The sequence below is a fragment of the Neomonachus schauinslandi genome, chromosome 11 (genome assembly GCF_002201575.2).
Source record: "Neomonachus schauinslandi chromosome 11, ASM220157v2, whole genome shotgun sequence".
Classification (NCBI taxonomy): domain Eukaryota; kingdom Metazoa; phylum Chordata; class Mammalia; order Carnivora; family Phocidae; genus Neomonachus; species Neomonachus schauinslandi.
In genome coordinates this window covers 35536769-35559960 of record NC_058413.1, presented here as the reverse complement: position 1 = coordinate 35559960, position 23192 = coordinate 35536769, and the positions used below count along the sequence as shown (strand labels likewise).

General features: G+C 38.6%; 1 protein-coding gene across 1 annotated transcript; it reads right to left on the bottom strand.

The window, feature by feature from the left end:
• Nucleotides 1–632: 632 nt before the first annotated feature.
• CCDC179 (coiled-coil domain containing 179) lies at nt 633–3062 on the bottom strand. The gene is made up of 4 exons (XM_021685876.1): nt 3018–3062; nt 2187–2231; nt 1254–1358; nt 633–761 (listed from the first exon to the last, which is right to left on the bottom strand). Exons 1-4 carry the CDS (start codon nt 3060–3062, stop codon nt 633–635), a joined length of 324 nt encoding a protein of 107 aa, XP_021541551.1.
• Nucleotides 3063–23192: the final 20130 nt, after the last annotated feature.

Here is a 23192-nt window from a genome sequence, read left to right as displayed (position 1 = left end):
GTTCCAGTATGATTCCACCCTGACAAATTCAATGGTACAGTCAAGGCTGAGAACTGGAAATGTGTCATCAATGGAAAGCCCATCTCCATCTTGCAGGAGCAAAAGCCCACTGGCATCAAATGGGGTGATGTTCTTGCTGAATCTGTTGTGGAGTGCACTGGTGTCTTCACTACTATGGAGAAGTCTGGTGCTCACTTGAAGGTTTGAGCGAAGAAGGTCATTATCCCTATCCCTTTTGCTAATGCTCCCCTGTTTGTGATGGGTGTGAAACATGAGAAGTATGACAACTCCCTGAAGATTATCAGCAATGCCTTGTGCATCACTGGCTGCTTGGCCACTTTGGCTAAGGCCATCCATGACAACTTTGGCATTATGACCACAGTCCATGCCATCACTGCCATCCAGAAGACCGTGGATGAGCTTTTTGGGAAGCTGTAGCATGATGGCTGAGGGGCTGCCCAGAACATCATTCCTGCTTCTATTGGTATCTCCAAGGCTATGGGCAAGGCTGTTCCTGAGCCGAATGGGAAGCTCACTGGCATGGTGTTCCATATCTCCACCCCCAAGGTGTTAGTTATGGATCTGATCTGTTGTCTGGAGAAAGCTCCCTGGAGAAGGTAGTGAAGCAGGCATCAGAGGGCCCCCTCAATGGCACTCTGGGCTACACTGACCAGGTTGTCTCCTGCAACTTTAACAGTGACACTCACTCTTCCATCTTTGATGCTGGGGCTGGCATTGCTCTCAATGACCACTTTGTCAAGCTTATTTCCTGGTATGACAGTGAATTGGCTACAGCATGTGGGTGGTGGACCTTATGGTCCACATGCCCTCCAAAGAGTAAGAGTCCCCAAACCCAGGGAGAGCACAAGAGGAAGAGAGGAGCCCTCAGCTGCTAGGGAGTCCTTGTCCCAACTCATTCACCCACACACTGAGAATCTCTTGGTCTGACATCTGCCTCAGACTCCCTGAAGAAGAGGAGCTTAGAGAGCCCTGCCTTGTCATGTATCATCAATAAAGTACACTTTACCCAGACAAAAAGAGCGAGAGGGAGAAAGAGAGAGAGAAAAAAAGATTTAAATAATAGATGAGAATTTGATTGGAGGAGTTTTAAGGTAATTTCCCAGACCACAATTACACATTTTTCAAAGGAAAGAGAAAAAACAAAATTTAGAGTACTACATAAGTTAAAAATGAGGATATCTTTTGCATTTAAGGACCTGTTAATTTTAGTGAAGTCTCTGTATTATACTTACCAGGAGTCCTGGTTCTGGAAGAGGAGCAGGTCTTGCAAACCGTTTATTAAATTTCCTCTTCTCTTTCCTTAGGTTTTTCATATTCTCAATACGTTTATCTCTGGACTTTTGGAAAATTAAAACGAAGGAAAACAAATCATACTTTTTATAACATAAAAAGTTAACATGCTTATTATATTTTGGGTCAGTGTCAATAAAAAAATAAACAATCAGTGGGTATGCTTTACATAGCTACATAAAAGTAGGAAAGATCTTTTTTCAAATATGTGGTTCATAGATGAAGAAAACACACTGGAGCATCTCTAGAGTTTTTGAATGAGACTATTTACTCTTGATTCCCACTTCACCAACTATGGGATCTAAGGCTCATGGATATATATTTTTACTTTTATTTTAAAAGTAATGTTCATTAAAAACCCTAAAGGAATTTTCTTTGTAGAAATAAGAAAACAAAATTCATGCACATTCTTTACTTCCTTTAAATGCTACATATGTCAAGCAGTGATTTTTATGTCCCTATTGTATGGCATCTATAAGTAGCAGAGACCTAAGGGCTCAAACTAGAATGCTTTGAAGATAATGGAGTATTAGGGTACAGAGTATATGAATAATAGAAACTTTTATCCACTTCCAGTGGGAGTGCAGTTGGTATAATTGCTTTGAAAACTATGTGGTATTACTTTATAACAATGAAAAAATTGCTTTCTCTATGATCCATCCGTTCTATTCTTATTACACTAAAAAACAAAATATAAAGCATTTAATAATAGTCGCATTATTCTAATAGTAGTCACAAGGTCCCAGAGTCCCATGAAAGATAACACTGAAGTGTCTAGATAATAGAACTTCTATCATATCAGAGACCACCACACATAAAGGAATAAGACAAAGTTACAATTTTGAAATACCCAGAATTATTTATTTAAAAATTACCTGCCTTGCAGTGACGTCGGAAGGATGTTGCCATCTTGGCCCTTCCTATATAATATGTAAAATTAAATTAAAACAAAACAAACCATAAAAAACCATGAGCAAACAAATACTAGTTATTATAATAGGAAGCCTGTGCTACTGTTTTTAATTTATGTAATATATGCACATTATCTCAATTGCAGGAGGCAGGATCAGAATGAGAACATTAAGGTAAAAGTCAGGGGGGAAGATGGCAATAGTATGAGAAAAAAGAACCAGGCTTGAACCACATGACAGGGAGCATGTAGAGTACTGAGATTTATCATGAAAAGAAAGGGTATACAAGAAATCAAAAAATTATGTTTCTGCTGGTATTTGGGGAGATTGAGGAACCCCAGCAAGTGGTATGATTTTCTGAGACACAGGGATCTTGGCTGTTCCCGTAGTTTCTAAATTGTACCTTAAATACCTCCCCCTCCCCTCATTTTGATCCAGTTGTTTAACCCAAAGACCCAGAAGCAGTCTCCTCCCCCATCCTCCCCAAAGTTGAGAAACTTATTCTGCCCCCCACTTCTGTAAACCCCATCCCACCTCTGGGGCGTATTAATGGGTCAGTCGACAGATGGTTGACTGTGCCTGGCTTCTAGAAGGCGCGTGGTGGGGCTTTTCCTCCTCCTGGGTGGGTCTTGCAGTCCAGGATCTAGTCTGTCTACTTCACCCTGGATTCCCAACCCTCAGCACCCAAACCGCCCGCATTGGCCACGATCGCGAGCGACCGTAATCGCAAGTGTCCCCAGTGCAAGACCCCGGGCAGGGGTCGCCGAAGCGGCGTTAGGGCCTCGGAGAACTCACGGCGCTGACTTGGATGGCTTCGTCCTCCGTACAGCACAGGCACATGCTGCTTATGCTGCAGAGCCCCCAGGCGCCCCCCGCACTCACTGCGGGACCCGGACCTTGTGATGGAGGGGCACACCGCCCACCGCCCCGGAGCCCCGCCCCGTCCCATCACAATTCTCTTTATCCTCCCCCTTGGGCCCCGCCCTTTCCCTTAGCAGTCTTCCAATCCCGTGCGGGGAGGGTCAAGTTCTTGTGGTCCTGAGCGCAACTGTAGCATTAGGGCTGGCGGGTTGCCACAATTCTAACAGCGCTCTGGCTCCAGCAAGTACAGAATACATTTCCATCGTTTCCATCGTCTCTGCCCTCTTTCAATGGAGCCCCCTTCACTTATTAAGACTTCTCGCGTGGTTCCGCGGCCCTTCACTTCAGCCTGTCGTTCAGTGTTCTCGGTTCCATCCCCTCATTGTTCTTCCATCACCGCTGTCGGTTGGTTGGATCCATCTCTCTCTCTGCCTTCTCCCTGTCAACACCTGGGCTGGGGAAGGGGGTTTGGGAAACTGCCCCAATGACATGTTGTACATGATCTCCAACTTAAACCGGGTCTTCACCACTGCTTCCCACCTCTTCTATGTTTGTCTAGCTCTTTCTTTTTTGTACTCTGCAGCACTCCCTTCAAACTGTCTCTGTTGAAATCTCTGAGCCCACAGCTCTTACTCACACACTGAGGATGGCTCACACTTCAGGCGAGCTTATGCTCCACACTGTTCGCTGCATGTGTGTATATGAAGTCATGAACTCCTTACAACAACCCAGGAGAGTAAGAGCATGGTTACTATCGTCGGGAAAATCAGGCATTAGTATGTTAAATATCTTGCCCAAGGTTACACAATTAGAAGGTATTCTGGGACTTAAATCCACAAAGTCTGTTTCCAGGGCCTATGCTCTTTGATCTCTGTGCTCTACCACCAATTGCTTCCAGAAGCCCAGACTGGAGCTACCTCACTTCCTTACCACCTCCAAGTTTATTGCCTTGTTTGTATCCACATTATCCTTTTCCCTGTAATCCTGTTAAATTGAAAAAGTTGTCGCCCCTCTTTTTGTCTGGAATAAATCTGTTCATTTGTGTTCCCAGGTCGTTTTCCTCCTAGAAGACTCCTCAGAGATCTTGCTCCAGATTATTCCCTCCCCTTGTTAACCTCTCTATATTCTGTTTTCTTTAAACAATTAAATACAGTGTGTTCAAATCATCCCCTCATTAAACTAATAAACCAAAGCCCTTTGAACAACTAATTTTAACTCTTCCCCATCCCCTGTATTTACAGTAAATAATCAAAAGCCCATGTCCTCTTCCTTATATCCAGTGCAGTATTTGGCTCACGGCAATCTGCTTCAGTGCTTACTATCCCCATTGGTACTTGTTTCAACATGGTCACTGGTGATCTTCCTACTAAATTCAATGGACGCTTTTTACCATGTGACTTTTGCATAGTGTTAGGAACTGCAGTGAGTTCTTTTGGAAGAGCTAGGCTTAGGAAAATTAAGTAATGTTGCCCACCGCTGGTGCTTGAAACCATTGACCACTTCCTTCCTGAAACTCTTCTCTCTGGGAAGAACACAACTTAGAAAAATTATGTAATCTTGCTCATGATCACAACCCAGGAACTGAATTGAAATCCTGTGCTTTCTCCACTCTCCCATGTTGCCTCAAGAACATATGTTTTGGATACTTACTATTATATATCTTGCTAGGTCCTGGGAATACAAAGATGAATAAACTGAATTACTGCCCTCAAGGAAAGTCAGATAAAAAAGCAACAATAAAATAATAAAACAGTGTGTTGGGAGTAGTAATAGGACACATGTTGTGCAGAAATGCAGGAGCCTCTAATTCTGTCTAAAGATGAAGCTTCAAGGTAATGCCAGAATCCTTACCAGTGGAGTAGTCAAATTGGCCGCTGATATTGGTTCCATTCTTCTGATTTTCTCATCTACCTTTGCCTTCCCGGAATGATGCTTCCATGGGTGGATTCACCTGTTACCACCCCTAGTTTGTGTAATACCTCTAAAGCAGGTGCTTTAGCTTAAGGACAGAACCTGAAAGTGCATCTGGAAGTGTCTGGGCTGTACTTTAAAGGATGTACAGGAGTTTATCTGGTAGCTAAAGACGGAACAGTCCTGATGGAGGTAGCAAGCATGTCCACGTGGTAGGGGGTAGGGCTTGTGGGTTTGATGAATAAGGAACTATTGTCAAATTGTTATCACTCTTCATTCATCACTTCTCATTGCCTTTCCTCCTCCTTTATCTGCAAAACAGACAAACAAAGCAATCCACCAGGGCTGATGTTGAAAAAAAAACAATGATTAGCTGGATTCAGGCACCGTGAGACTGCTCTAACACAGTGTTTCAGTGTTCTGTCTGAGGCTTATTAGGAAGCAGGTGGTGGGACTCACAAAGCATCCACATTCTGCCTTCACTGCCTTCACTGCCTTCACTTGAAAACTTTGTGATCCTGGCCTATTAATGATCTTACATCAGCTTCCATTCTCCTTTCTATGTTTATAAAATGGGAATGATAATATCTAACAACATAGGTATTGGTTCAAAAACTCGGGAATTTCTCAGGTGAAATCTGAAACTGACCCCTGTTCATGGGGGCAAGGAGAGACAGAAGAAAGAGGCAAGCCACTCCAAGTTGATAGATGGCAGGTTTAATATGCAAGAAAACTTACATATGAGGCTTGTCTTGGGCATTCAAAAGATGAGTAGATCTCTGCACCTGCCCACTTGAATCTTAGAAGTTTATATAGAGGCCTTACCTGGGTTTAGTTACCTTAAATTAAGTCCATATGATCTCGACAACACCTTACTCTATCAACCTGTGTCCTTGAAGATGGCTCCCACTGGGGAAATAGTAGGCAGAACGTACATTCCAAGGACAAGGGAGGGGGTGAGAAGCCTCTGACATTTTCAGGGTCTAGCTCTTAGGTCAGCTGCAGTCGCATCCTTTCTGTGACCTCCAACAATAGGGTTGTGTATGAGCATTAAGAATAATAGACGTAAGGAATTGGGGAGTTAATTCCTTACTAATTGAGGAATTACTCAATAATTGTAGTTGTAGTTACATTTTACTATAGAATCACCCAGACGGAAAGAACCTTGAATCTCATCCAGTCCAATCTTCCATCTGATACTTGAAGTCCTATCAGTATGTTAATTTTGTGGCAGATCCTTCTTTTGATTAAATTAATGGATAGGAAATTCAGTGCAATCCATTCAGTTTTTTTTTTGGCGTCTCTAATTATTGGAACCTGTTACTTCAACCCACGAGTTCTCGTTCTGTCCTCACGGGCCTCACAAAAGAAACTAATTCTCCTCTATCTGATGATAAGGTTGGGGAAGAGGCTGAGATTGTCAGAATCTACAGGCTTGGAGCAGGGACCCCACAAGTTGGGAAATAGCTCTCTGAGGAGGGGAATATTGCCAGGCTGAACTGCTCAGAGCTGGGGATCAGGGATCTTGTAGGAGGGGGGCACTGTCTGGCAGGTGCTGTAGGATTAAGGATGAGCAATAAAACCAATTCTGGGTGTGTAGGAAAAATAGGAACTGAGAACAGCTGCTGCTGGAGACAAATGCTACCACCAGGTGACGACGTGTTACTTCCGGAGTGACACTGAGAGCAAGGAAACAGGCACGAGTAAGATCCTTCTCCACTCCACTCACCTTCCAGGCTTCCTCCAGCACCCTCACCACCCCCATCCCTGCCATTGGCTAAACCTGCCAGGACTTGAGCTGGCTAAATTTCCAACTTTTTATTTCTAAAGAGAAATAAAATGTTACAAAGTCCCAGCCCTGGCTTTACAAGGTAGAATACGGAAGAGCAGGTTTAGAGCTGGAAGACAACAGCAACCATCATGCCCCAAATCACCCGCGGCCCTTCATTTAGACGTGCTCGAGGATGGTTTCAGATCTCCCCACTATCCAGGTTGACAACCCATATTACCCTACAGTCAGACAATGTCCTGCACCGGGCACAGAGCTCAGAGTGTGATATGACCAGGAGTGAAGGGGCAAGAACATTAACTTCCCAAGTCTGGATAGTACATTTGCATAAACATTGTCTTTGCAAAAATGGATAAAATTTAACTATAAAATAAATTATGAAAACTCCAGAATACTAAATGCAAGCATAGTCAATATTCACGTGTGTCATGTTTGATTGGTATAGAGCTATATTTCTCAAAGTAAACCCAGAAACTACTGGCATTCCAAAATGTTTATAATTTTATGTGAAAAACACAACGAGCAAATCAACCACCCTTTCCCTTTGTGTAAAAAAAAAAAAAGGGGGTACCAAGTTCAAATAAGTTTGGGACATTCTAGGTTAAACAAAGTTAAACACCTATCTTTATTGTCAGACACCTCAGAACCTATAATATGCAAAAGTGATAATGAACTTCTAGAAGGGTATATATTATATGGTGTCTCTCCAATTTACTTACTTCTGGGACCCTCTTTTCAGGTGCCATCTGTAATCTCTCTCATTTGGAGAGGCTTCTAGATTAAAGATAGCTGTTATTTCTGAATAAGTATTATTTTATATTACTTTAAGCATGACCTTGTTAGGTCATTAAACTACATTGACAACTCTGGAGATCATTACTTAAATCACAATTTTTTTCACATCCAATTATCTTTCTCATTTTCTGTCTAAGGAATGTGTGCTGATTTTTTAGATCTTAAATGTCTGTTTCATAATGCAAGTCAGATTAGCTGTTAGAGTGTTCCCATAATGTAGCTGGTGTTTTTATTCTCTTTCTCTGGGTATTTGATAAATAGATATCCACTGATGAGATCAGTTAAAGCAGCATGGTGCTAATAGACCTGGGTAGATAAATAAGATAGGATTTGTGAAAATGAATAGTCACACATTTTTCCTTAGTCTAAATATTATTTTCCTTCTTTTTTGCAAATGAAAACATTTGAGGTTCATGTCTCTTCAGCTTTTCTTCTGCCATCCCCAGTATTTTAAAACTTGGATATTTAGCAACAGAATTTATTTAAATAAATTTAAATATTTCATTTACATCTTAGGAAAAAATAGCTCATCCTGTTTGATGTTTCCATAATTAGATTTTATTTTGTAAATTTGTACAAAAACAGTGAAAGTTCTCAAAGAATTAACTTACAGGCTTTTCCCCACAAATGAAACAACTTATGCAGAAATGCAAATGGAATATCAACATTGGTTTATTTTACCATTACTGACAGATTCTCTGTTTTGTTCATTTTCTGGGTTTCCAAAGGGTCATGGAATCTATTTTTGGGCATTGAGAAACTTTAATTATTTACTTTGATTTCAATGCAACCATTTATTTTTGATCTGAAACTATTTTACAAAGTAAATGGGACATGTGTGACTAATTTTTGTATTTAGGGTTTCCCTGTGACTTTATTTTTTTTTTAATAGAGTTTGAGGGAGCAAATTCTTTTCAAGTCCTAAGAGTCCTTAAACACTGAAAATATTTCTTATGGTTAAAGTCTGTTCCCTTTCCACGATAAAATGCTATTTATCTGTTTAGTAAGCAGGATGTGGACAGATTCACTACTCTTTCTTTTGGACCATTCTTTCATTCAACTGATATCTGTATCCACCGAGTCCCTCTTTTGTTCCAAAGATCTGTGCCTTGTGCTGAAGTTTTTGTACTGAGCAGGCAGATATGAGTCTTTTGTGAATGGGTCCCTTTGAAAAGAATACTAGTGCAGGTCCAACTTCATGGTCGTAGGGTCTGTGCAGATACATAGGGAGTCATGCTTAGAAAGATTAATGCTCTGTTCTTGCTGTCTTAAACCTCTTAATTTTTAAGTAGCTCTGCATTTTTATTTGACACTATGACCTGCAAGTTGCATAAGTGGTCTTGAATCTACCCTCCAAAGTTTGTGAGAAATTATCTATCTACCTGTCTATCACTGCCATGTATGAGTTTTAAACAGATTTTCTTTTTTCTGTGCTTGGGCAATTATATTGTGAAATCTAGGTGATAGACTTTAAATTTGTCTATATAGCAAGTTACATGTTTTTAGATTCAACTTATTCCATCCTGTCAAGAGCATTTTTTGTTCTTCTTTATAGCACAGCACCTCCATGTCATGTGCCATGAACCCTGCAATTAACCCTCAGTTAAACTTTCTCCTAAGTTGTTTTGCATCTGATCTGCCTTTCAGCCTCCTTACCTTTGCTAACTCTGCACCTATCATGACTGCCCCCATATAAAGCCAGGTCTTTTTCTCAAAAGTATTCCTCAGAAAAGAGTAAGTCACTTTCTACCAGAACCCTTATGAAGTCTCTGTATTTTAGAGCTCTTTTTCAATTACTTGAGTTTGAAAAAAAAGTTTTTCAGAAAAATGTATTAGTTGGGAATGGCCTTAATGAATGCCAGTTATCAAGGTGACCTTAGACTTTGGGTAAATTTCCAGTAACAGTGTAACAGGACCAAACTAGAATTTAGAAAGGGATGTATTTTTGAGGCATTGAGATGGGAATGAAAATTAATGTCTTTGAAAACAGCTCAAAAAGTGGCTCTGGCAACAATTAAGCCAGGGCCATTCAAAATGCATGTAAATAGGTTGAATAAAACTGTTTAATGAAATGTGGGTATGGAAATAAACAATATTTTTAAACAAACATATTGTTTATATAATGTGGTTTAAAATATGGGTGTGTAAGAAAATTAACAAATTAAATATTACAAGTACACGTTTGGCTATTATTGCTACATCTCTAGAAGTTTAAATAGTTAAGTTGACCAAAACAAAAACAAAAAAACTGGGGTTTACTTGCCCTCCTAAAATGTCTCTTTCTCTTATTTGAAATATTTTATCTTTTTATCAATCCTTTATTATAATTCAAAATATTTGAAAAAGACTGTAATCACAATTTCTTATTAGAAAGAACCCAGTCTTACTATTAGATCATCAGACACACCCTCTCTCTCCCTCCAAAGAATGGTGCTCTTAAAAGATAAACTGAGGCATATTGAAATTTTTAAAAGTTCATTTGAGCAAGAATCAATTCAAATGAGACAGTGGTTAGGAAGGGGTTAGTGGGATGCCAGCTTACAGGAGCAGGAGTAAGGGGAAAGACTTTTTATAGAGAAAATGCAGAAGCAAAGAAAGGAAATTATTTGAATGGTTATAGTGGTTTGTGATTGGTTGTCCTTAGAGTCTTGACTTTGTAAATTTGAGGCATTTACAGGGTTAGATTTTGGGTTGCTTAGGTAGGTCACTATGGCATTAGAGCCCCCTCAGTCTAATGGCCTCCTTGTTTATTTAATTAACTTAACAGTGTAAAACATTTTCTCATCCCTCAAGTCTATGAGCAGACTTGCCTTTCATTACATTCAGCCAGCCTAGAGAACAATGTAGGAGCCTGCTCTTTGTGGCTTCTTCTTTTTTTTTCAAAGAATTTATTTATTTATTTGACACAGAGAGAGACAGAGAGAGAGGGAACACAAGCAGGGGGAGTTGGAGAGGGAGAAGCAGGCTTCCCGCAGAGCAGGGAGCCGGATGTGGGGCTCTATCCCAGGACCCTGGGATCGTGACCTGAGCCGAAGGCAGATGCTTAATGACTGAGCCACCCACGCGCCCCTTTTCGTGGCTTCTTATCTATGCTCTGGTTTATGGAAGTCTAGGTCGTAGGATCCTTCGTCCTTGCCTCCATCACCCTGAAAGGCAGATCTTAACACCCAAGAATAGGCTGATCTTCAGTGTTTTCCAAATGCTGCATCAACACAAAAAAGACTTGTCATGCTAATGGTGATCAACTTGCACAGCAAAATTTAAAGGATCTTTTCCCTACTAAGGGGGGTTTTTAAGGAAGGGGCAGAAAAACCCCTTGTGGCCTAATTTCTCTCTGGAGAAACCTTGCAAAAGTGCTGATATTTTCATGTTTCCTCCTGGAAATGTTATGAATCTAAAGATGACCTATTAGTGGATTATTTAGCTGGATTGGCAGTTAACTCTCTATTGGGAAAAGCAACCCTGAATTTAAGAATCTAACACTAACTTTTAGGCAGTTATCAAGGCAAAGATGAAATGAATGATTTATAGTCATACTTTTTAATGTTGGGTACTTAACTTTTAATCTTAATAGGGCATGGCTTAAATGGCTATACTGGATGCATCTTTATTAGATAAATGCATTTCTAGGAATTGTCTATTGAAGGTAACTCAGTGTGAGGGTCAGAGTTGTTCAAGACTCATGATTTGTTATAGGAAGTCATAGCTCCTCATTACTGTCCATTTCCTCTATGTTCACACTGTTTTATTTGAATTTACAGGGACAAAAAAGAAAAGACTCATTTGAAGACTCTTCTTATTCAATTCTTTTTTTCTTTTTGCAGTCTTTGGTTTATTTAGGTTATACTTACTGGGAAAAAGCACAAGCAATTTTTTTTTTTTAGAGCAAAGATTAATTAAGAGTTAAGTTTTAGTGATAAAGAGAGCTCCTCTTACAGTATTTAAAAAGTCTTAAAATTTCAAATGATGGGGAAAGTTGGATGGAAAGATGAGTATGCTAACACTGTCATCCTGTGTAAGAGGAGATAACTATTCACGTCACAGAGATAATAAATCTCTTCTTCATATATTCTCTAGTTTTGGCTATCATACAATTTTCTAGACTAAGTTGCCATTTTGAGAACACATGAAAATACATAGTATAGAATTAGAGATTCAAATAGAACACAGACCTATTTGTTAAGCAAGAGAAATGTAATCTTATTTAAGTTATGCTCATCTTTACTGAAGACATAGTTCTTTTAAGATGTCTAATTCCATCTTATCTTAGATCTTTAATTAGTCTACCAAAACTGCCTTGGGTACTTAACATCATAGGAATAAATATGAATTGCTCTTGTAATTCTTTATACAATCACAGGAACATTAAGAGTTGAATCAGTATTTCATAGACGATGTCTTCCAGTGTCTTCCAGGTAGCAGGAACTGAAAAATCAGTGTGGGAAATGATCCTGACTTTCTATTGACAGACACAATGACTTTACTTTTCTACAAAAGAGAAAAAAATGTAAATGCAATGTTGTTTCTTACAAAACATTTTCTCTTAAGTGCCTGTTGTATGACAAATACAGATGTCAGTGATCATCATACTGATACACTAACTTAATCAACTTACTTTATCATAACATTGAGTGACAGTGCTATATTGAATAATAAGTCCTTTGGAAAGCTCCCTATGCCTATCTTCACATGTTAGAACGGACATAATGAGCAGATTAAACTTTATTGAACATATACCATGTTTAAGAGGCACTATTCTGGGCACATGGATTGATTTCTTCAACAATATGGCAGGTTTATACTTACATAGCACATTTATAATAAGTTTCTAAGTTTTTCAATTGGAACTCTTTCCATTTCACATGGTGTTCATTTTATTTGACCTCCAATAACTTTGGGAGGAAAGTAAAGTATATACGAATCCCTTTATTTTAGAATTGAATTTATTTATTTATTATTATTATTTATTTTTTTAGAGAATATGTGAGTGTGAGTGTGGGAGCAGAGGGAGAGGGAGAGAGAGAATCTTAAGCAGGCTCCATGTTCGGTGTGGAGCTCCACGCTGGGCTCCATCTCATGACCCTGAGATCACGACCTGAGCCAAAATCAAGAGTTGGATGCTCAAACACTTAGCCACTCAGGTGCCCCTATAGTTGAATTTTTAAAAAAGGAAGCTCAGAGGACTTAGGAGAACTAAAGAAGGTCATTCCATTCAACATTTATTAAGTCAATAAGTATGTCCGGAGTATTGTATTATTTAGTATTTCTTTAGTTGCAAGAACAGAAACAAAGTGAAAGGGATTCTTTTTCAGTTTACATGACTGAGAAATACAGGAGGAGATTTCCTTCAGTCGAATAATTATTCATTTCTATTAGCATTGCTTCCCTCTGTAGATTGGCCTTTGTCTTGCTGCAAATGGGTTTTTCTGCAGGTAATAGGGACCTCTACCATCCTTTACAATTTGACCCACAACCTGGGAGAAAGTCCTCATTCTCAGCTTTTGGGGAGGACTCTGATTGGCATATGTTACCAGTTAAGAGAACATTTGAAATGCATAACTAAAAAGCTCAGGTTAAATACATGGCTAGTGTTAGCAAAGTAACAGAGCATCTGTTTTTTTTAACTCAGAAATTTTAGCATTCTTATTTTCAGGTTGAATCTAATCAACACTTTAGAAAAAGTGACAAATTATTATTTCTTTCTTTGGACTTTTCTGTCCAAATACCAATATGGAAGATTTGAATTCATGGTTGGTTTTAGAGATACCCAGGCAGAAAGAAGCCCATGGTGACAAATAGAAAGTGTGTTATTCAGCCTGTGGAAAAGTTAATAAAAGGATATAAAGTGATCTTGACTGAAAGCTGTAAAGTTCTGACAAGGAAACATGTTAAGGGAGATTAGAAAACCTTTAAATAGGCTTTAAATATCATATTTATAGACAGTCTACATTTACCTGAACCTCGTTAAGTAGCAGTAAAAACAGGTGGGGTAGAAAAAAAAACAGAGGCTTCAGTGTAAACAGGTCTTGGTTCAAAACTCTCTGTGTTTCATTTTGATATAAGATCTTTTAGATGAGGCTAAACTACATCTCTTGTTTGTGGGGCTAATGGGCCTAATACTATTTCTTAGAGTTATAAAATTTAAGGAATAATGTATTCAGGTGTCCTCAAGTATTATTTTATTTTCCTCTTAACTAATAGGTGGGTAATTTTGCATGGGTCTAAAGGTTGTATGGGGACAGCAAAAGAGGAACTAGAGAATGAGTTACCAAAGGGATATATAATCTCTTTGTCCATATTGTTTAGAATATTAGAATATTATGTGTGGGTAGTTTATAATAATTCTTAGAATCAGGAGGTCTAGTTATTTGCAAGTATCATTCTTTTCTAGGATGAGTAGAAGTCATGCCCTTGCAGGTAATTATTTAATGTCTCAGCAACTCTTCAGGGTCACGTTTGTTTTTAGACAAAAAAAAATCCAGCAGGTGGCGCCACAATCACAATATTTACACAGTAACTGTTTGAAGGGAGCCGGAAAACAAAAATCATCCTGTAGCCAGAAGATGGTGCTAGGTGACCAATCTTTTAAAAAAAAACAATGTCTGCATTTGAAATAGGCAACTTGATTTCCAGGATTTATAATGAGGGTATTGTTGACACCATTGTTTGGGATTCTTCAGTAGCTTCTTCAGTAGCTTCAAATTTAAACCTCCAATGTATTACTTTTATGATAAAAGAACCACCCTGACCAGCTCATGAAAGGAAGAAATACTCTCCAGCTCTACTTTTTATTACTCACAGTCTTTACAAAGAAAGAAGATTATATTTAAAATGTTTTACTTTTTTGCTATTCTTCTATTTTATATGTTTCATGATAATACCTTTTTTAAAAATATAAGGACTTACCCACCTCTAAATTCCTTGTTGTTTTCCTTTTATTCTTCCTCTAAGATTCTTTCAAGAAGATGAAACATTAAATTAAAATCTGCAGATACACTTTCTGACGTGTCCAAATTAGGAAAAAAGAAATGCATTGAAATGTTTCTTTTGTTGTACTTTGTGGACTTTAAAAAAACTACAGTTTAATTTTCATATCATCTTTGTATATTCAGTATTCAAGTTTTTAATCCTCCAAAATATTAGGAAATTAAAATTAAACTGCTTCATAACTTTGTTTTAAACTTTTGTATTAGCAAAAACTTCTAAAACTTGTTACTGGTTCATTTGGCATTCTGAACAGTTCTCTGTTAAATATCTCAAGTGCATCTGTTTCTTGCCAGCCATTCTCTCTCCTTCATCCTCTAGCCTTTGCTATCAGACCATTAAAATAGCCTGCCAATAGTTGACTTTCCTTCCTTCCTGCTATCCTCAGATCTCTTTTCTCTTGTGGGATCAGAGCCATATTTTATAAATGCAAATTTGGTTATTTCATTCCTGTTCTTAAAACCTTTCAATAACTTTCCATGGCTCCTAAACACCCAAACAAACCTTAACCACACCATTCTTTCCAGTCATTTTCTATGCACTTGCTATACCACTTTCCTTAGATTATGCTCCTTCCTCCTAGAAATCTGGTACAAGTCTTCTTTCAGTCAGGAAAGCTACTCTCCTGCATCTCTACCTATGTGTCTGAGTGTTCTTAGGATCAGAACTCAAACATCACTTTCTCCAGGAAGCCCACCTGATCACCGAGGTCTAGGTCAAGGCTCTCTACTGTGTGCTCCCACACAGCTGAATCCTTCTCCTTTGTGGCACTACCTTCTGTACCTGGACATGATTTATGGCAGATACATCGATCAATGTCTTTTTTTACCCTAACTCTCATGTAAGCTTCATGAAGACAGAGGAGTGTTCGCTTTTCTTACTGTTGTATTCCCAGAGAGTAAGAGTGTCATACTTGACATGTGGGATGCTCTCAACCAGTACTAGTAGATTGATAAAATTAATGATCAATGATAAAAATCAGAGGCTTCTGGAAAGTGTAATTGACTTGATGGGTTCAGAATAGTTTCCATTGGCAAGATGTTTACCCTTAAGAGAATGTCAGGATGCAGGTCATTACTATCTTTCAGTTATCTACAAGGCTGTTGGTGTGAAGGAGGGGCTCCAAAGTTGATTCAAAACCAAAAGCTTACAGGAGAACCTAAATCCAAGATTTTAAAAACAGAGTATCTGAAAATAGAACCAATTTCTGTGGTAGGTAAGGAATGGCCTGCAACATAAGCTAGTAGTCCTTTGTTGGGGGGCAGAAAAGGGAATTCCAAGGTCAACAGGTTAGGTCGCCTTTGAAGTCCCTTTGAGCTTTGAGATTCTATGGAAGTCTGATTTGTTATAAAGATGATTTGTCTTTCCCCCTGCTGATTGCATTCTGAGGCCAATGTTGACGGGGTTGGGGATTAGAGTTCTCTTTAGAGTCTTGGGATTAAGTGTTTAGGACTTTAAAGAATAAGTGATTTCCTAGCATGATCTGTACCATCAATTTCACCTTAAACTCTTATCTTCAACCTCTTCTTGGGATACACTTCATACAAAATATAACTAGAATTTATTTCAGACATATTACCTTCTCTGATAACTGAAATGTCTATGCCAAATTACATTTTTAATCTTTTACTTAATCACTGATAATATTTACTGATAAATTTTTTAGAATAGTCTTGGCTTTTGACTTTGTTCAATTTCCTTTTGGGGGGGGGATGCGTTCTGTATTTTAAATATATGAATCTTCTTAATTTCATCTATGAACATAAGTGGTTAATGAGATCTTTTGTTTGGTGAATTTATTTTCAGTCTACTGCAGGAAAAAGATTCAAGATCTTTACGTTTAATATACTAACTCATCACTTTTTTGCCTACCCAGATTTTATATCAAACTATAGACAAAAATATTAATTTACCCTCAGGCCTCATAATATATAAATTAAGTAGTTCTTAACATTTTTCTTGGTAGATAACACATGAAACCTACATTTTAGGAGTTTTTTTTCAATCAAGTGAAGTCAAACTACACTAAGATACACACTGCCTCCATGTTTTCATTAAACAAAATGAGGAAACAATCTCAAGGTCAATTAATAGGATAAGAGTTAAACCACGTAAAGTGGGCCACATGCAGCCTTTTAAAAGAAAGAAGTATAATTGATACTGACGTGGAAATATGTCTATGATATATTGTTAAGAGAAAATACAAGGTAGCAAGCAGTATGTACAGTAAGTTCACATAAAAAAACCCAGTAATGTATGTAATTGCATCAAAAGAGGTCACAAAGGTTTTATCCAAACTGGTAGCAGTGGTTATCCCTGGACAGACGGATTGCCTGGGATGGCTAAAAAGCTGAAGGGTCAGAAGCTTCCTTTTTACACATTTGATTTACTTCCTGGTGGACCAGATTTTCCCCATATGCATTTACCTTTAAAAAAAAAAAAAAAAAACTTAAGAACGACACAAAATAATACTGTCTCATGTTAACTTTCTTCTATCCGAAGTAAGAGGGGGAAATGAATCAAAGCCAAACAGACATCGATGATTTTCATTTCCCGGGTGCACTGTCAAAATTCAGAGTTCTGTTGGGAGAAGAAGAATAATGAAATCATACGTACAGATCAAAATATTACAAGCACATGCTTCTGAATCATCCTTGCTCTTGTTTTTATCTGCTCAAGGATAAGCTCGAGACTTCTGAAAAGTCTCTTTCCACCTCAACTTTTTATGGGCTCGGGATTGCCTACCACTCCATCTCACTCTGTCGTTGTCCCGTCAGATTGAACGCTACAGTTTCCCTATGTGGCAGGAATGTTAGAACACTTTGCTGCCATACGACGTGCCTTGGTTTCTTTCAGCTCAAACAGACCAAAGCAAGACACAGACCATGCAAATGCATACATAGAAGAACGAACAAAGGGCATTTCTGATATGGTCTCTGGTAAAGAGACCAACTTAAATGAGAAGTTTGTCTTGGAGAGGCATGGAATGAGATTTTAAATATTTTTGTTATACAAGACAGGTATATACTTATGGTACAGTGAAAAATGTAGGTGAATCAGTAGGGTTGCGTGCAGGAAACAGGAAAAGTATTGTAAGCAGAAAGGCATTTAATACAAGATATTAGGGACTTACACAATTGTTGGAAGGGCTGAAAGAACAGTTTCTGGGCCAGACTTTCTGGACTGGTTTCCAGAATAATACAGAGCTGATCCACAAGGGGAGCTCCAGTCTCTGAAGCAGCCACTACCACGTGCTGGGACAACTGCCTCTCACACTGGAGAAAAAGCAGCTGAAGCTGTGATCCAGATATTAGCAAGTGAGACTGGGAAGTCACTTAGTGTTTATACCGGAGTAGTGGGACAAGGACACGAGCGCAGCTACAGGAAAGTCTCCTGTTTCTACATCACCACTAACAATAGCCAACAGTGTGGGGCGGGGGGGGGGAGATGGTCATTTCTTCATTCTGCCTTCCAAATCTCTCCCAAGTACTAGTGGCACATAATTTGCATCCAGAATGCTAGCAGCATGATACTGGGGGATCAAGAATATTGGGGGATCGAGATGATCGCTTTCCAGACCCTCCAAATTGAAAAAGAGTGGAATGGGGATTGAGAGTCAAATATCCACCACACATAGAGAATTTCCAAGAAAGAAAAAAGTCACCAATAATATGACCATCCAGATAAAATAGCTGTTAATATTCTGTCACATATCTGTTATTTTTTCCATGTGTGCTCATCTATTTATCTAACCATCTATCTATCTCATCTATGCAATTGGAACTAGTTACTGTTTTTCTGGCTGGTTCAGCAGAACTTTCTACTCTTTTTCAGGTAAAAACAGCATCCCTTTTTCTTTTAAGAAACTCTACTTCAATCCATCTATGTTTTTCTGGCCAACAAATCTTACCGCCTCCAACCCTAGTACCCCTAAGTCCCATTTATAGGTTATAGGAACCAAAAAGTTCATTATTTCCTTCTCATTATTCACCTCAGTTTTTGTAAATGATCTCTGACAACTGATGTGTGTGTGTGTGTATGTGTGTGTATCATGTATATGATCATAGACTAGGACATACTTTGCAACCTGTGCTTTTCATGTATAAATATGGGAAGAGAGAGAGAGAAGAAAGAGAGTGGGGAGGGAGAGAGGGAAGTGTTTATTATGAAGAATTGGCTCATGTAATGATAAAAGCTGAGAATCCTAGATCTGTGATTTGTGAACTGTAGACCTGGGAGAGTTGATGGTATAATTCAGTCCCAGTCTGAAGGCCTGAGAACTAGGGGCCAATGGCTTAAATCCCAGTCTGAGGTCCAGAGAAGATAAAATGAGATGTCCCAAACTCAAGCAGGCAGGCAGGCAGCAAAAAGACGTGAATTCCTCCTTCCTCCATCTTTTATTCTATTCAGGGCCTCAACAGATTGGATGATGCCCGTCCTCCCTGGGTAGGCCAGCCTACTGAGTCCACTGATTCAAATGCTACTCTCATCTGAAAACACCCTCACAGGCACATCCAGAAATATCCTTGAGATATTTCTATTCGTTAATTGGACTGAGGAAAATCTAGAACTTAAAGGTAATGATATGAATTGCTTCATGAATATTGCCAATATTAAGATTCAGCAGCAAAAATATTACATGTTGTTTCCATTTTCCTGATTTACTTTTTCCCACTATTTAAAGCAGCATTTCTCAATAGTTAGTCCTCCTGTTGTGGGGACTTTTTATCAGTCTTTTACCCCTGTGTCTTTCTGTGCCCCTCACAGGACAAGTTTCAACTCCTCTTCTTTGTGGCTCTCTCCTCTTTCCCTCATCCTCACCCTTGACGTTTTTGATGGCCTGAAGTGTCGTTGGTTTTATGGGAAATACTAGCACATATGAAATAGTGTATTAGGAGATAGCAAATGTAAAGGCTCTAGCATCAGACACACTTGGGTTTGAAGACCAGCCCCATCTCTTATTAGTTGCATAATCCTGGGAAGATTTCTCTGAATCTCATTTAGTTATTGGTGAGGATTTTTACCAGAGATCATCTATAAAAGCAAGGTGTTTAGCACACAAGAGGTTAACATTCAAAAGACAGATTATCAATATGATTAGTATCCATTTTCTGCAGTCTGACGAATAAAACATTAATGAAAGCTTGTCTTACACATTACTATAGTATTACTACTGCCGTCATGTTCTGTCTTAAAAGAGCAATCGCTACTCACAGTGCTGAGCTGTTTTTTTGTTACATGAGGATTTATAAAATGTACTTATTTGAGATGAAATAAGGCTGGCGACTCAGGTTCAAGTTTTCTGGAGTAGATGATCCCAAGAAAAGTAAAGCTTCACAGAGAAGTTTCTATTGTGTGGGGGTGATTTCAGTCCGACCTATTCCATTCACACAGACAATGGCCAAGTGTGTTATGTGGGCAGGATATTGACTGAGGACTGTCGGTGCTGTGATAAATGCTGTTTTAGATGTCTATCCTAAAGCCTTCTATTTTAGCAGATATTCCCAGCAAGTCAGCAGCATTTTTTTATGGTGCAGTCAGAATAGTTTTCAGCTGAGTCCGTCTTTCTTCTTCCACATTTCTCGCCATGGGTTCCTCAGAGTTGCGCGGCCCATACAAAACAACGTTTACATCCGCCTGTGGCTCATTTCTGTCCACGTGCAGCCTTCTCCCCAGAATGGGCCGTGCTGTGCTCCAGAATCCTGCAGAGAAAGCACTGGTATGATTCACCTCCTTCCTGTGGGGGTCTCAGCTCTGTGGCCGCTTTGTCACCCCTGCCTTTTATTGCAGCCCAAACGTGGTGAGAGGAAATAAGAGCAGACATGTTGTTTCAAGTAGCTGAACATGATTTCTCATGGGAGAGTAACCAAAGGGCTCCTTCTGTAAGCAGGAGATTGCTATTTTAGACTGCATATGCAATTTGCAAAGGTATGAATACTAACTATCCTCTCTGGATTAGACTCAAATTGTTTCCACACTTCTTTCTGTGGTTATTTTGTGAGAAAAAGGTGGAAAGAACAAGGCTAGCACGTACACTGCCGTGTTTTTCTCTACTCCTGAGCAGTGCTGGGGTGGCAGACTTGTTTGGTTGCACATCCAAATGCATCTCTTCCTTTCTTGCTAACAGGATTCCAAATGGGTTTGGGTGGTAGGGTGCCCAGCATCGTGATAGTTTTTGGTGTGGGAGTTGGAGGCCAGTGAGATGTAACGTAAGTCTGCAGAGGATATCCTGGGAATAATTTGCCTTCCTGGGAAAAGCTATGTAAGCAGAAACCTATTTTGTCCATGTTGCTTTTTTTTCTTTTGTCAGGGTCAAACATTTTTTTAATTAATTTTAATTACAGCATAGTTAACAAGCAATGACATACTGTTATTCAACAATTCCATATATTACTTGTTGCTCATCAAGTTAAGTGTACTCTTAATCCCCTTTGCCTATTTCAACCATTTCCCCCACCTACCACCCCTCTGATAACCCTCTATTTGTTTGCTGCAGTTGAGTCTGTCTTTTGGTTTGTCTCCCTGTTTTCCCATTGTTCATTTGTTTTGTTTCTTAAATTCCACAAAAGAGTGAAATCATATGGTACTCGTCTTTCTCTGACTGACTTACTTTGCTTAGAATTATATACTCTAGGTCAATCCATGTAGTTGCAAATGGCAAGATTTTATTCCTTTTTATGGCTGAGTAATATTCCACTGTGTGTGTATGTGTGTGTGTGTGCATGTGTGTACCTCTTCTTTATCCATTCATCTATCAGTGGATACTTGGGCTGCTTACATAATTTGGCTCTGGTAAATAATGCTGCTATAAACATAGGAATGCATATATCCCTTCAAATTAATGTTTTTTATTCTTTGGATAAATAGCCAGTAGAGCAATTACTGGATCTTAGGGTAGTTCTATTTTTAACTGTTTGAGGAAACTCCATACTGTTTTCCACAGTGGCTGCACCAGTTTGCATTCCCAATAGTGCTTGAGGGTTCCTTTTTCTCCACATCCTCACCAACACTTTTTGTTTCTTGAGTTTTTGATTTTAGCCTTCTGACAGGTGTGGGGTGATATCTCATTGTAATTTTCATTTACATTCCCCTGATGATGAATGATGTTGAGCATCTTTTCATGTATCCATTGGCATCTGTATGTCTTTGGAGAAGTGTCTGTTCATGTCTTCTGCCAATTTTTTAATTGTATTATTGGGGTTTTTGGGTGTTGTGTTGTATAAGTTCTTTATATATTTTGGATACTAATTGTTTATCTGATATGTTATTTGCAAATATCTTCTCCCATTCTGTAGGTTGTATTTTAGTTTTGTTGGTTGTATCCTTCACTGTATAGAAGCTTTTTATTTTGATGTCGTCTCAATAGGTTATTTTTGCTTTTATTTCCCTTGCCTCAGGAGACATTATCTAGAAAGATGTTGTAATGGCCAATGTCAGAGAAATTACTCCCTGTGCTCTCTTCTAGGATTTCCATGGTTTCAGATCTCACAATTAGGTCCTTACTCTATTTTCAGTTTATTTTTGTGTGTGGTGTAACAAAGTGGTCAAACAGTTTCATTCTTTTGCATGTAGCTATCCAGTTTTTCCAACACCATTTGTTGAAGGGACTTCTTTTTCCCATTGGATATTCTTTTGTCTTTCGTTGAAGATTAATTGACCATATATTGAGGGTTTATTTCTGGGCTTTCTATTCTGTTCCATTGATCTAGGTGTCTGTTTTTGTGCCAGTACCATACTGTTTTGATTACTGTAGCTTTTTAGAAGAAACAACTCTACATAATAAAGGCCTTCATGAAAAACCCACAGCTAACATCATGACTGACTTACTTTGCTTAGAATTATATACTCTAGGTCAATCCATGTAGTTGCAAATGGCAAGATTTTATTCCTTTTTTTTTTTTTTCTTTTTCAAGATTGTGTCGGCTATTCAGGGTCTTTTGTGGTTCCAAACAAATGTTAGGATTGTTTATTCTAGTTCTGTGAAAAATATTGTTGGTATTTTGATTTGATTGTATTAAATGTGTAGATTGTGTTGGGTAGTACAGACATTTTAATATTTGTTCTTCCAATCCATGAGTATAGAATATCTTTTCATTTCTTGGTGTTATCTTCAGTTTCTTTCATCAGTGTTTTCAGTGTATAGGTCTTAACTTGGTTAAGTTTAATCCTAGATATTTTATTCTTTTTAGTGCAATTGTAAATGGGATTGTTTTCTTAACTTCATTTCTGCTGCTTGATTATCAGTGTTTAGAACTGGAACAGATTTCTGTACACTGATTTTGAATCCTGTGACGTTAGGGAATTCATTTATCAATTCTAGTAGTTTTGTGGTGGAGTCTTTTGAGTTGTCTATATACAGAATCACGTCATCTGCAAGTAGTGAAAGTTGTACTTCTTCCTTACCAATTTGGATTCCTTTTATTCCTTTTTCTTGTCTGATTGCTGTGGTTAGGACTTCCAGTGCTATGTTGAATAAAAGTGGTGAGAGTGGACAGCCATGTTTTGTTCCTGACTTTGGGGGAAAAGCTATCATTTTTTCCCCATTGAGTATGATGTTAGCTGTGGGTTTTTCATGAAGGCCTTTATTATGTAGAGTTGTTTCTTCTAAACCAACTTTGCTGAGAGTTTTT